This window comes from Perna viridis, chromosome 6 (assembly GCF_037379345.1).
Source record: "Perna viridis isolate PV_CMFRI_1.1 ecotype Kerala chromosome 6, ASM3737934v1, whole genome shotgun sequence".
NCBI classification, from domain to species: domain Eukaryota; kingdom Metazoa; phylum Mollusca; class Bivalvia; order Mytilida; family Mytilidae; genus Perna; species Perna viridis.
In genome coordinates this window covers 20,866,405-20,880,610 of record NC_142450.1, presented here as the reverse complement: position 1 = coordinate 20,880,610, position 14,206 = coordinate 20,866,405, and the positions used below count along the sequence as shown (strand labels likewise).

Here is a 14,206-nt window from a genome sequence, read left to right as displayed (position 1 = left end):
AAGTTCATTAGATAATACCCATTCAATCAAGGGAAGATTAACTCAATGCCCTGAAGTTAACTATTTTATTCGCTGTAATAGAAAGGTGCTTGAAATAACTGTAGACACTACCCAGCTACTACAAAATGACCATGAATGGTAATTAGTCGTATCACTAAGGTTAGTAGAGTTCTGCATCATACAATGTTAGTGGATTAGTTTTCCAATACATACCTAAATTTCTTGTTACAACAGGAGCTATGGTGGTATTTGGACCTATATAGCAAGTTATTCAAACATAAATCAAGGAAATGAATTGGTTTAAGGGTCATGCTTTTAAATGGTTATCTGCAAACTTTCTGAATACCAAGAATTATATTTAACTATTTATTTAACTTTTAGAAGAAAGAGCACTTTCAGATTTCCCAAAAATATTTTGATAATTTCCCTCATGGGCATAGCTTAAAATAATACTATATTTTTTTTTCTCACAGAACAGAAGTTTATATATAGGTTTCATAATGAGTAAAAGTTGAATATCACAAAATATCACCTCAGTTATTTACTTTCAACATCATAACAAACGAGCCTTGGTGAGTATGTTATAATGTTGACATTAAATAAAGAGAGTTAATATTTAGTAATACATGTATTCAACTTTCATGAGTTATAAAATCTTTTCTCTATTATAATCTTTGAAATACTTGGCCACTTCACACTTGGCATTTAGCTGTCATGATGTCACCAGTTGTTTTGAGAAATCAATGTAAGCCACATCACAACATCACTTTGAACCAACAAGGTTTAAAAGATAATATGACACAACCAAATAACCAACTCCAACCACAAAATTGTCATAACAAATGTTTGTGTCACATCTTCCATGGTGTGATATCACAAATATCTACCTGTCCAAAAAGTAGATAAAACTTCCAAAGTATAGAGAAATACATAATCTTACACTGCAGTGTGCAAAAAGAGTTACTACATTTAAAACATTAAAATTTTCGAATTTAAAGTGCCAGTTAGGACTAGCATTTTAAAATTGTAAAATTAAACTAAATTTGTGTGTGGAAATGTTTTTTGACACTAAATGCGATGAAAGATTCTTTCTTTTAATCTTCTTAGGTAACATTTTAAATGCCTTTTGTGCATAACTTCAATTTGTTTTGATGAAATTGCAATGGAATTCATACCAATCATTAGCCAAGAATAAAAAAAAAGACATTTTGAGAATTGAACAGTTCTTTGCAAGTCAGTAAGGAGATGTGAAAATTGGCCAGCATATTTAAAATATTGATTTGTCAAGAAAGTATGCAGAGTTACCATAATAATGAAGATGCATAACACTTATTACTTCCATGCATCTTGGATCATTCCATCTTACCTGTCATAACCAAGTACTTATCAGAAGAATTAAAGTGAGGATGAAAGAGCCCAAAACTCTCTCTGAACCACCTAAATAAATGTACATAAATATATGTATGGAGGCATAAATGTGGCAAGGAACTTTGTATAGAAAACTTAACAGAAATGCTCAAATTCAGACTCTGAAGAATTCTTCTAAAATATCTTATTATAAAAACTCTCTATGTCCAAGATGCATTTTAACAACAATGACCTTCCTAAAGGGATTTTAAATCACATTACAAAGCCCCTATCACTATAGAAAAACACATGCAAATTATTCTTTAAAAATACTGGAACAAGATTTCGTGTCCAACAAAGCCATGTTCAAACCCCTTACTGCAAGGAAATATGCATTTTAAGTTGATAAAATTAAAACTGAAAAAAATGGATATAAAAGTAAGAACGAAATTACCGAACTCATAAAAAGCATCATAGCAGAATATAATCTTGTTTATCAAATAATGGCTCATAAAACAGCAATATGAAGCTTTAAATAAGACCTACTTGTTACATCCAACATGAGATCTGTTGTTGAACTGATAATTTGCACTTAACACTGTTAAAATATACTATGATTTCTCAATTTCATTTCACTGTAAGTCTCAAGTACAACTTCAACAACAGAACCTTTGTTGTAACCACTTACAGTACCTTTTAACAGATCAATTTACAATACTTCATTAAAATGATCTGTAAAAAAACTGAGTTTTGAGATTTTTAACATGCATGAGATATTCACAACCTGTAAAGCATAATTTGCAGTAGAAAATTTGTAGAAATTATGGAGAATCCATGAAAGTAAACTTCTCTGTGATTATAGACTTACATCCTTGAGCCTCATCAGAATGGTCCGTACTGCCACAGTTAGGGTAACCATTACACTTCAGTGAGTTATCTATACAGTACTTAGATGTCTCACATACAAACCCTGGACATGGTCCAACTGAAAATGCAATGCAGAATGTTTACCAGTACATCACAATTATGAAAGTTTTTTTGAGGAAGAGGGAGGTAGTGCAAGGAGGGTGGTTTGCAGTTTGCAAGTATTTCAAGGAACCATCTTGTCCTGTATACATGCTAGTCTGAGTAGGTGCGATTCATCAATTGTATGCTTCAAAAGGGAGCCAAATGGTGGAAAGTCCAAAATGGTAAAATGAAAGTTAAGGATCTCATACACAATGGTCAAAAACAATCCGCAAGATGGTTCAAACTATAGGCACTTGTTTCAGGAAAAAACAGACCTCTAGGTATAAGGGTTGATTTTTTTCAGTGCCTGTGACTAGAAACCCTTTTTTCACATTAAATTTCTTCACTTTGCTAATGAGCAGGTGCTGCAGAAGGGGGAAGACTGCCATAACAGTTTTTGTTATAAACAAACATCTGCAAGTGTGTAACAAGCTGTACCAAAGGCTAATTATACCACAAAAAGTCCAAACTGTTTCTGAAAATTTTGTTTCTTAAATAGTGTTTCTGGTAGCACCAGTCTCATATTATAAATAAAGACAGAAAAATATTCTTGCTGAAAAGTGTTATCATGATAATTAAGTCCCTTTTAAAATATCCAATATATTTTGTACATTTGTCAACTGTATTAATTTTTTGCAGTTTTTGAACATATCATTTATCTTCCAAGAAATACTGTGAATTATCTAATAAATCATTCATTTACTTCTTGTTAAAAAGATTATGACACCTTCTTTGGCCTTTCAGGAAAAAATTTGTATGTCTGTCCTCATGAGTATCATTTGTAAGATTTTTTAACTACATTAAATTATGGTGTATCTCCTATACTATGACAGTACCTGTTTCATGAATCTCTGTCCAAGTTATCTTAAAACCTTTAGCACCTAAAGCCCCACTGGAAGTAATGAATCTAAAATAAAAGAACAGTTTAATTCTTATTACAGGTATATATATAAATCCACATTAACACATTATAGGGAAAAGAACAGTTTAATTCTTATTACAGGGATATATATAAATCCACATTAACACATTATAGGGAAAAGAACAGTTTAATTCTTATTACAGGGATATATATAAATCCACATTAACACATTATAGGGAAAAGAGCAGTTTAATTCTTATTACAGGGATATAAATAAATCCACATTAACACATTATAGGGAAAAGAACAGTTTAATTCTTATTACAGAGGTATACATATAAATCCACATTAACACATTATAGGGAAAAGAACAGTTTAATTCTTATTACAGGGATATATATAAATCCACATTAACACATTATAGGGAAAAGAACAGTTTAATTCTTATTACAGGGATATATATAAATCCACATTAACACATTATAGGGAAAAGAGCAGTTTAATTCTTATTACAGGGATATAAATAAATCCACATTAACACATTATAGGGAAAAGAACAGTTTAATTCTTATTACAGAGGTATATATAAATCCACATTAACACATTATAGGGAAAAGAGCAGTTTAATTCTTATTACAGGGGTATATATAAATCCACATTAACACATTATAGGGGAAAGAGCAGTTTAATTTTTATTACAGGGGTATATATAAATCCACATTAACACATTATAGGGAAAAGAACATTTTCATTCTTATTACAGGGATATATATAAATCCACATTAACACATTATATGGAAAAGAGCAGTTTAATTCTTATTACAAGGGTATATATAAATCCACATTAACACATTATAGGGGAAAGAGCAGTTTAATTTTTATTACAGGGGTATATATAAATCCACATTAACATATTATAGGGAAAAGAACATTTTCATTCTTATTACAGGGGTATATATAAATCCACATTAACACATTATAGGGGAAACAGCAGTTTAATTCTTATTACAGGGGTATATATATAAATCCACATTAGCACAATAAAGGGGAAACAAGTACTTGAGGCAAAGTCTAAAGATATTTATTTTTGTAGATATGTTGCATTTTATTAAATTCATTTTAAATACTGCATTGCAGGTTATTTTGACAGGTATTACAAATTTGGTGATTTTTAGGCATTGAGGTATATGGTTAAATTTGTTCTTTCTTATTTTGGCAGATGCATAGTGGTGCATAAAGTACTTATGCCCAGAGTAAATATTTAGAGGAATTATTTTGGCTTTTTAAAACAGACTGCAAAAATATGCCAAAATTGGCAACTTCCGAAAATACTAGCTATACAGTATTTAGGTTACACATCTCATTTTCAGAAATTTGGTCAGGCGTTAAAAGGTCAAATTTATAAAGGTTTGTTAAGGGAGACATTAAATATTATACAAGTACATGCACCAAAACTTTTCACTGAAAAAAATCTTTAAAAAATCAACTATCTGTTGATATATGATAGGGCATTCAACATTCCTTAATGTTTAAGTACCATTCTGTGTAAGAATCAGGCAATGGGTGGCACATCATTCATTTTTCTCAATTTGGTCATTTTTGCCTCAAATATATTCAATACATCTAGTTAACAAAAGAAAAGCAATTATAATTTATTCTGAAGCATTCACAAGTTAGATTTTTACTGGTTATATAGGGAAAAGGTGTAGGAAAATTTTCCTGCCATTTTTCCATAGTGCAAACCAACTAAATCTGACCTATCAATATCTTAAAAGGCAACATTTACAAACACTTTCTGAAGGTTATTAGGTATAAGTACTTGGATAATGCAAAAAAATGTCTGTGTTTTTTTTTTTTTTCATATACCACACCTTTTTTCCTGATTCTTAGACGGAGTAGTACTTTACAATTACATTAATTAAGGAATGATTGTATTCTGAGTTCTGAACAAAGAAATATACTCATAGTTGGGCATTTGCTATAGTTATCTCCCTTATAAGTTTTCAAACACATTAGGCTTTTGGAGAAAAAAAATTATAAAAATCTAAATCCTAGTAAATAGAATAAAAAAAAAACATCAAATAACTTTGAGACAGCAGATAATTTTTTAAAAACATAAATATAAGATATGACACACTAATCCCAAAATTTAAAAATGTCTTTCTTTTCAAAAAAGCTTCCATCTATGCAAGTTTCACTAGAATCTATCAAACCAAACTAAAGTTATATGGCCAAAACCAATTGTGAACAAAGGACAAATCAGAAGTTGAATTCAAAAACCAACCACTTCAAAAAAAGACAGGGAATAATAATATTTAACTTACTCTAACTGCATATACTCTCCAGTAGAAAGGAAGACTTGCCCATGCTGCTGTCCACACAATTCTTTACCTGGTTGATTTAGATCAGCATATACTCTCATCACAGCATTCTTACATCCACCACCTCCCTCATCAGTATTTTTGCTCTCTGAAATGGAATAAATTGAAAATTTCATGGTACATTAAAACACAGAAAAAGCAGTATATATGGAGAAACCCCAAAAATACACCATGGTATAATCTTTTTAAAAATACTAAATACTTCAAGATCACAAAAGGTCTTCAACAAGTGTAGACACACCTTTAAGTAAGCTCTAAATGGCCCATACAACAATAGTAATAAAATCTATGGAAGGTAGCCACACGGAATTGCCTGCTGCAAAATCTATGGAAGGTTAGCCACAAGGAATTGCCTGCTTCAAAATCTATGGAAGGTTAGCCACAAGGAATTGCCTGCTTCAAAATCTATGGAAGGTTAGCCACAAGGAATTGCCTGCTTCAAAATCTATGGAAGGTTAGCCACAAGGAATTGCCTGCTGCAATATCTATGGAAGGTTAGCCACAAGGAATTGCCTGCTTCAACAAACATATGTACTGCTTGTAAGAAAAAGTTTAGAACAAAGTTCAAAAGCTGGTGAAGGTTTGCAAATATGGTGTACTTTAAATGATATTTTTTTTAAAATTAGATATTCACCTTTGTGGTCCCCTATAAAAAAAATTAGTAGTAACTTGATCAAATGCAAAATTCCAAAATCCTATCAGTTAAAGTCTGGACACGTTACAATTAAGTTATATCCAGAAGAAAAAAATTGTCCTCAGGGCAATGGCCAATGTCAAGGGTCACTGACCTGGAATGTGGCACATGAAAAGGGTAAAAACATAAAGTATAGTTACCTTTGCCCTCAATATGAAAATAGTCAAACACAACTAATATTTTGTTTTGTTTTTTACTGGCTTTGATGACCCAGTGACAGTAAGAATAACTCTTGTATTTATCTGGATAATCAGGACTTTTTATTAACCCTCCTCCTCCAAATGATGTTATACTAGATCCACACTCTGCAAACAGGAAAGTAGATTTTAACTTCAAAATCAACGGCCAGTAAAGATACCAATTTTATATTTGTACGTATGGCTGCAAAATTTAAGGAAAATTAAACTTTGACCTCATAATGTAACATCTTATCTAGATTACATGTAATAATAAGCTTCATTACAACTTAAACAAAATCTGAACATTCTCAATTGTTTGCTTTCTTCGTACTGAAAATGGTGGTCTAGCATGATATATCATTTAATTTTCTTAATACTGCAAATTAAGAAAATATTGCATACATTTATAATTGCCATTTTGTAATTCATGCCCAAAATGTGATTTTAAATACCCTGCAACAGTAATGTTAAATAGTCATGACATCAAATATATTTTAAGTCTGTCATTAACAACATCACAATAATTTTGGAATACACAGTTTTCCGTCCCTTTTAAAAATCTTAAATTTTCTTTGAAGGACAAAAATAGCATGTAACTTACTCCTTAACCTTCCATTTAGAAATTCAAATCTAGCATGAAAGCCCTCTTTCCTGCTATTCACCCTGCTATTGAAGACTATCTTCATTTCCTGTCCAATTGCTCCAACTATGGGTCCTGGATAGTTATTACCACAGTATGTGTTCATTCTAGATAACTGTCCTTTGTAATTTTGGTCTATAATTATGTTGTCAGCGCTTACACACCTATGAAAAAAAATTATCATAAAAACTTGTTTAATGACTAAAATATTGAATCAAAATATTTTTTTTTTTTATTTTTAATAGGCTATTTCTCTACTGTGTGGTAATACAAAGTCCATTACAGGAAGAAAAATTTGTTGATGCATGGTTAAGTAATGTACCAAATATCAATTATCTGCAAGTGTTACCAAAAAAGTGAGGAAAACTGAGTTACAGCATGAATTTTATTAGTCAAAGAGAAATTACTCCACAAAACATAAACAGATTGGAACAAGATTCTAAGCTGATTTATATTTTATTATGGCAAAGCAATGAACCAAATATCAAATGAATAACTTTAAACATGACGAAAAAGTGTGGAAAACTGATTTACAAAACTGATGGACAGGTGGATGGAGTGCTAACCTAATCTCTCATTTGGCGAAAGTCAGTTTTTTTCCCTTTAGTAATACATCCAGTGGCCAAAAGTAAAAGTAGTTCTCTCCAGCAAATTTCCTTTTCAACAGATTAAGTTTCATCATATCATGTACAAAATGTTTTTGTCACAATTTCAACAGTAAACACCTTATTACAGACATCAAGCTATCAAATAAAGGACAATTGTTTTTCAGAAACATATTTTGTGAACACATTTTATCCAAACTGATCAGAACACAACTTACGACTGAGCAACTCCCAAATTAAAGGTATAGAATGATATGAGGAGTCTGTCAGAAGATCCTGGACGGAAAATATATTCACATCTTGTGGCATCAGGATAGTTAGCTGGATAGTACGGAGAATTAAATGCTCCGTCTTTAGTATTAACATGGTCATACAGAAATATACACTTCCCACTGACTGGACTGACGCCTGGTATACCAAAATCTGTAATTAAAAACATAAATGTTATTTTTAACAGGGCCAAAGAATTTTTTTAAGAACTTTGACCTTAGGACATGAATGCCTCATTAATTGCAGAACTTAAAAAAGACTGATTTAAAACCTATCATAATAAATCTGCAATAATTTTCAAACCTTATTATTGGTAAATATGAGACAGATGTAAGATGAAATGCTCCTGATGAAATATATGCTTATATCCCTTATTATTCTCGGAGCTGCTTGGTAAGATCAAATCTTTGTCTGACGTTTCACTTGTTTTGTTGTGACATCGTGAATTCACAAGACTTGAAGTAATTGATGTGCAGGAAAACCCTTCCCCATCGTCTTACAGAATATTTTGGTCTAACGAAGCATATCAAGGTTTTGTTTACAAAAACTAGAAGACTGATGTGAATATTTGTATGGACAAGAATCATATTTACTTGAAGAGGCAAAAACAAACTCATTTGTTGAAACACAAGCACATTGTTTTTTGAAGGTTGCAAGATTACAGTCAGTTTACCAAAAATGTTTAAAGTGTAAAATTCCATCAAAAGATTTTATGTCACATTAATTTGTCCTGTTGTTGGTCAATTTTACATTTACGAATTTTGGACAAATCAACCACTGATACTAGAAGAATATCAAAAACCTTTTCTTTAGAAAACTATACAAGAAGATGATAAATGTGAATGTGGTCCCCCTAACACTAACATCAATAATCATTTCTGTGAGACTGCCGCAATTTCTCAAGACCATCCTTATGAATGGTGCCAACAGAAAAGCAGAAAACAAGGACATAAATCTTACAAGGACCTAACAATAAATTTATCTACTCCTATAATGGAAGAATCTGTTTCTTCCATATTAATGACTACTTGTAGCATTGGGAGTTAAGATTTTTCTAACACAATCGGTATAGTGTTTGCTTTGACATTATGTGACACCCACAATGCTCAAATATGGCAATGTAACTGATGGAGCTGACAACCTTGCATTTCATTGGACAAAAGTGATGGCAACCATGACATTCAAGGCACCACTGGGTGCTTTTGTGTATCTGGAATATTAAAAATCAAAAACAGTCTTTGACTTTGATATATTAAATGAATGTATTTATATTTTACTTGTCGAACCAATAATATGAAACATAGCACACAGTTCACCAAAGATATAAAATCTACATAGGATTGGGATTTGATATTGACAAAGTGAAAAAAAACATGTCAGCTATTTTTTAACTGATAGTTCTTGCTTTACATTGTGTATAAGTTGCCATTAAACAGTTCCTTTCAACTTGGAAGATATGAAAGCTGCATAGCTTAAATACAATGCAGCAAACAAAATGTATATTCAGCCATTCTTACAGTTACAAATGGTCATGCTCATATAAACTATCCTAGTTACATGCTTCAACTATAAAAATGTTCAATAGGAAAATTCCTGTATTGCAGATGAGTGAATATAGCATTAACTTAAAATATACATTCAAGAAATATGCAGTGAGTCAAGAGTGCCTTCAATATATGAACAAATAAATACAACCTTGTCTGTTTGAAAGTCTTAAAATACATACAATATTTTTCAAGGTGTTTTTTTTTTGTATATATATTTCATAAAACTGGTTTTTATAAGTTATTCAAATTTAAATATAAGAAAGTTCCTTGAAAATATAATTATTTTTTAAAATTCACTGAATATTTCTGAAAAACATTCAAATTTGACAACATAGGACACAACTTCCCTTTTTGAATGACAGTCTTGCTAGCAGTATGTTGCATATTTCCTGAAATGTATTGTGTACACAAAGCATGAACTTGTAATTGATGCTTTGAGTCAAAGTAAGTACTATAAATTGTATACTCCATAATATTATGGTAAAATAAGAGGAAAACAAAACAATGAAGGGGACATAATCTGACAATTATCTAACACAGGAGACGAATGTATCAATACATTGATTACCAATAACCCTGACTTGACCTAAATACTGGTAAGACATACATTCTAGAATAAAGTACTTCACAAAACACAGCATGATACACCCACAGCAGACCAAAAATAAATAAAAAATGCTAAATTCTATAAATGCCTGTTTCTGGTCCCTAATTCTAGAACATGCTGGGCCATAACCCCCAAAACTAATACCAGCTTCCCTTCAGTGGTTTTGAACCTAAGTGTTACAGAACTTTATAATGAGCAACAAATTTATATCGAAGTTATTGCACAAAAACCAATTGACATCCACATGGATGAAATAATGCAGATGAAGATGAAAACGACAGCATCATACCATTATATGACTGCAAATTATTTGCAATCATATACAAACTCAAGGATTACCTGCAATAAACAGTTTATCATAAAAGAAACCCCGACTATTCTCCATCCTGAAGACATGCACAACACATCCAAAAACTCAATGATTACTCAATGATTACCTGTAATAAACTGGTACTCTGAAGAAAAACCACGACTATTCTTCACTCCATATGTATCCAACGTCATTATCATCCTAAAATCTTCACTGGTTAGATTTGGCGGGAGTAAAATTCCACAATACTTCTCATGGAAAGCTCCTAACCCATCACTGCCAATGAGATTCACACCTAGGAAACCTGAATTACAGCTCCAAAAGAGGACAATAAATTGATCTATAAGTACAGTTGGAAAGAAGCCAAGATATCATGCTTATACTTTTTTTCGTTCTTAGTCATGCCCAGATTTTTCATTCATTATGAATTATTATGTAAATGTTATATAATGTCATTTCACATTTCTACTTCCTGTTGGGCGGATCTTAGTTGAAATAACCTATGGAATAACTTAGCAATAAAGGATACATTTCAACATGAAAACATGACAATACTTATAACATAGCCATGGTTTAAAAATACCCATGTCCACTCCATGGAGAAAAAAAACATCTTACAATATCACCCCCTCTTCTGTGGAAGTTCAAGCAGTGTAATTAAAAGTGACAAATTCCTGATCAGAATTATGATCTTCCATCATATTCTACCCATCCATCACCAATTCTTATGTCTGGCCATATTCAATCTTGTTAAGATATATTTCATCATATTTATCTGGTCTAATAATTCTTATAGAAGTTGATCATATTATTGTCATTTCAGATCAACTTTGTCAAATTCCTCTTATCAATCAATTCATAATTTCAGTATTTCCTAATCAATCATTTTTATCAAGATAAAAGGTTTCAAAATATATTTCCACAAGGCCATGGCTCATAAGATTATAAAATATACTTCTATATGGTCTGACGATGAAATAAATACATATATAGGTCCATTTCAAATTACAGTGGATTCGATGATGATCTTTAGGGGATAGAGTGAGGTTTTCTCTTAATTGCATGACAATTACCAGATGAACTTCCATAGGTAGTGAACTGGATAATGAAGGAGATTCAAAATTTCTATCAAACAGTTTAAATGATAAAAATACACCATCTTCCATTTTAAATTCCGTTAACATTGATAGAACAGTTCAGGAGGAGTCAAAAGCTTTCGTGCATGCAATGACATCCATTTAAGTACCATTCTGTATAAGAATCAGGCAATGGATGGCATATCACACTTCCCAGTTCAGTCTTTTTTTCCTCAAATAAATTCAATACATCTAGAGAACAACTTAAAAGCTATCTAAATTTATTCTGAAGCATCAGTGACATAGATGTTTTTTGACTGCTTATGTAAGGAAATAATGTGGGAAAATTTTCCAGCCATTTTTTCATAGTGCATTTCATGACCTATCAATATCTGAAAAAGGTAAATTTCACAAACACTTTGATGGTTATTTCTGGAGGTAATCAGGTATAAATATTTTGCAATAAAATCTCTGCATTTTTTTTTCATCATGTGCCACATCTTATAAACATTTTGCCTGATTCTTAGACAGATAAGTACTTGAGACTCCTATGGTGGATTATCTGCCTTAACAATCACTTAATCACTAATAATTTTTGATCAGGTTATACAAAATAACCAACTCTAGGGCCGTTTAAGCTTAATGTACTGCCAAACATTTAACAAACAAGTGTAAACTGCCTAAAGTTTGTTGTACCGGCATAACTTGGTAAAAAATGAAAAACAATTCTTACAATTTAATTTCTAAACAATTAAAGTCAACATTAAGATTTGTCCTTTCATCAAAGCCTTATTCGTTTGGAATTATTAGAATTGGGAACGGTGGACCGATCGATGCTAATGAGGACAAAGTACTTTTTGCATAGCTGCTGATCTGGGCTTCTTTTTTAGTGTAAATCCTGTCTTTGCCTCGATAGATCCTTACTTGTAATTTGTCAAAAAAACAAAAAAAAAAGAAAAGAAATTACGTCTGAGGTTTTTTGCATAACAGACATTGTTTTACTTGTTTATTTGATTAGTAGAATTTTTGCAGTGAAGAAATGATGATTTAAACACTATGCTCAGACATGTACATTTTTCAAATTGACATAGCCGATTACAATCTTATGGTTTATACACCCTAAGGAATCTAGCATTTAGTCAAAACATACACTAGTCCCATCAAAATGGCTTTTAATATTGTCAAACTTTAAACAATGTTGTTGCTTATTCCCTGAGCTTTTTATCATAAGTGGAAATTTGACTGTAGGTGTTGCATTTGCAGTTATTCTTTGCAACTACTTATCATATTGCTTTGAATGGTGTCCAATTTCAATTACTGTAAAGTTAAAATGCTTTGACATTAATTAACATTAATGGGATATCAGAGAAAATGTCTCTTTTGACTCAATATTTGTGTTAAAATAAAAAGTTCCATAATGTAAGGCCATTGATGTAAATGATAATGTAATTGTTTCAAATAGAACAGCTTCAGCACTTCTAGTACTGAGGTTTTTGATTTTTTTTACTGCTTGTTTTATTGACAGACTAACAAGAAATCTGTGAGTGATAGCTCACTATAGATACATACACTCACTTTCAATCATGATATAAGGAAATTAAACAAAGTCCTCAGTAAACAGGAAGTTTTCGTAGAATTTTTCAAAAAATGAATCCCACCAAATGACATTTCTACAGGAAGAATGTGTTATAAATTACATGCCTCTGTGAAGTTTAGATGCTGAGAAAAGTGCAACAGAAATAATTGTTACAGATGAAAACATGGACAAGGGTAAAACGGTATACCTTCTTTCCTTCAGAGCAGGGGTATAAATATTAATATTAGTGGTTTTCTAGACAAATTTACATTTTTTGGTCATATCATAGTAAAAAAAAATGCATCAAAAGCTTTGAGAAGCAAGTAAAAAAAATTGACATCATTTTTTTGTTTAAACTCTCAAAGAAATACACATATATATCAACCCAATAATACTTACTATGGCATTCTGCCAGGTATATCAAAATCCTTAAAATAAATTTCTACTTTCTCCAAAACTTCATTGTTTTTCATTCCATCCAGGTAATAATTACAGGTAACATTTGCAGGTAAAGGATAGTCTGGGTACCCAGGTGATGACAAAGTACCAGTCTTTTTTACCCCACTGCTAATCCTAACATCACATGCTAAAAGAATAAGAGAGAGAGAGAGTACATGACTATTTAAACATAATGTAAAAATTATTTCATAGGAGATAATCACTGTTTAGCTTTGCCACATTTTTCTATGCAGCAGTAATGAATGCTTAAATTAAAGAAGAAAAATCATGTGATTGCAATTGTACAGAAACAAAATACCGGTAGTCACACAATTTTGCAATGCTTTGGGTGTATCATATCTCTTAAATTTAAACTAAAAATTTTGGATAACCAAATCATTTTCAAGTACTCACTTTCAATTCCTTCACACTGATTAACTGTAGGGGTCAATATCATCAAATTTTGTTTACTTTAATTTGTGATATTAAAATGCAGAGCTTTCATTGAAAAGTAATCAACAGATGAAAAATAAGCAAATATAAAATGCTGTGGTAGTACACCAACATAATGGTGTACTACTAGAGAATTTTTGTTATTTTTTTTTGTATTGTGAGTGGAAATCTCTACCACTTTAAATGCAGAAAAATCATAAAAGTATCTTCAAA

General features: G+C 31.2%; 1 protein-coding gene across 14 annotated transcripts in view; it reads right to left on the bottom strand.

Moving 5' to 3' along the window:
- LOC148614029 (dorsal-ventral patterning tolloid-like protein 1) overlaps positions 1 to 14,206 on the bottom strand; it is a 132,868-nt gene that overhangs the window by 5,122 nt on the left and 113,540 nt on the right. For 12 of the 14 annotated variants that reach the window (XM_088587793.1, XM_088587795.1, XM_088587800.1 and 9 more), the window contains 9 exons: positions 13,502 to 13,688; positions 10,578 to 10,765; positions 7,935 to 8,139; positions 7,073 to 7,275; positions 6,433 to 6,597; positions 5,542 to 5,686; positions 3,192 to 3,262; positions 2,216 to 2,332; positions 214 to 255 (listed from right to left, as the gene is read on the bottom strand). In XM_088587793.1, coding sequence (XP_088443919.1) covers positions 214 to 255; positions 2,216 to 2,332; positions 3,192 to 3,262; positions 5,542 to 5,686; positions 6,433 to 6,597; positions 7,073 to 7,275; positions 7,935 to 8,139; positions 10,578 to 10,765; positions 13,502 to 13,688 — 1,323 coding nt within the window. Of the gene's footprint in view, positions 1 to 213; positions 256 to 1,366; positions 1,438 to 2,215; positions 2,333 to 3,191; positions 3,263 to 5,541; positions 5,687 to 6,432; positions 6,598 to 7,072; positions 7,276 to 7,934; positions 8,140 to 10,577; positions 10,766 to 13,501; positions 13,689 to 14,206 lie in introns of all 14 variants that reach the window. The other 2 variants (XM_088587806.1, XM_088587799.1) reach the window with 2 other exon arrangements.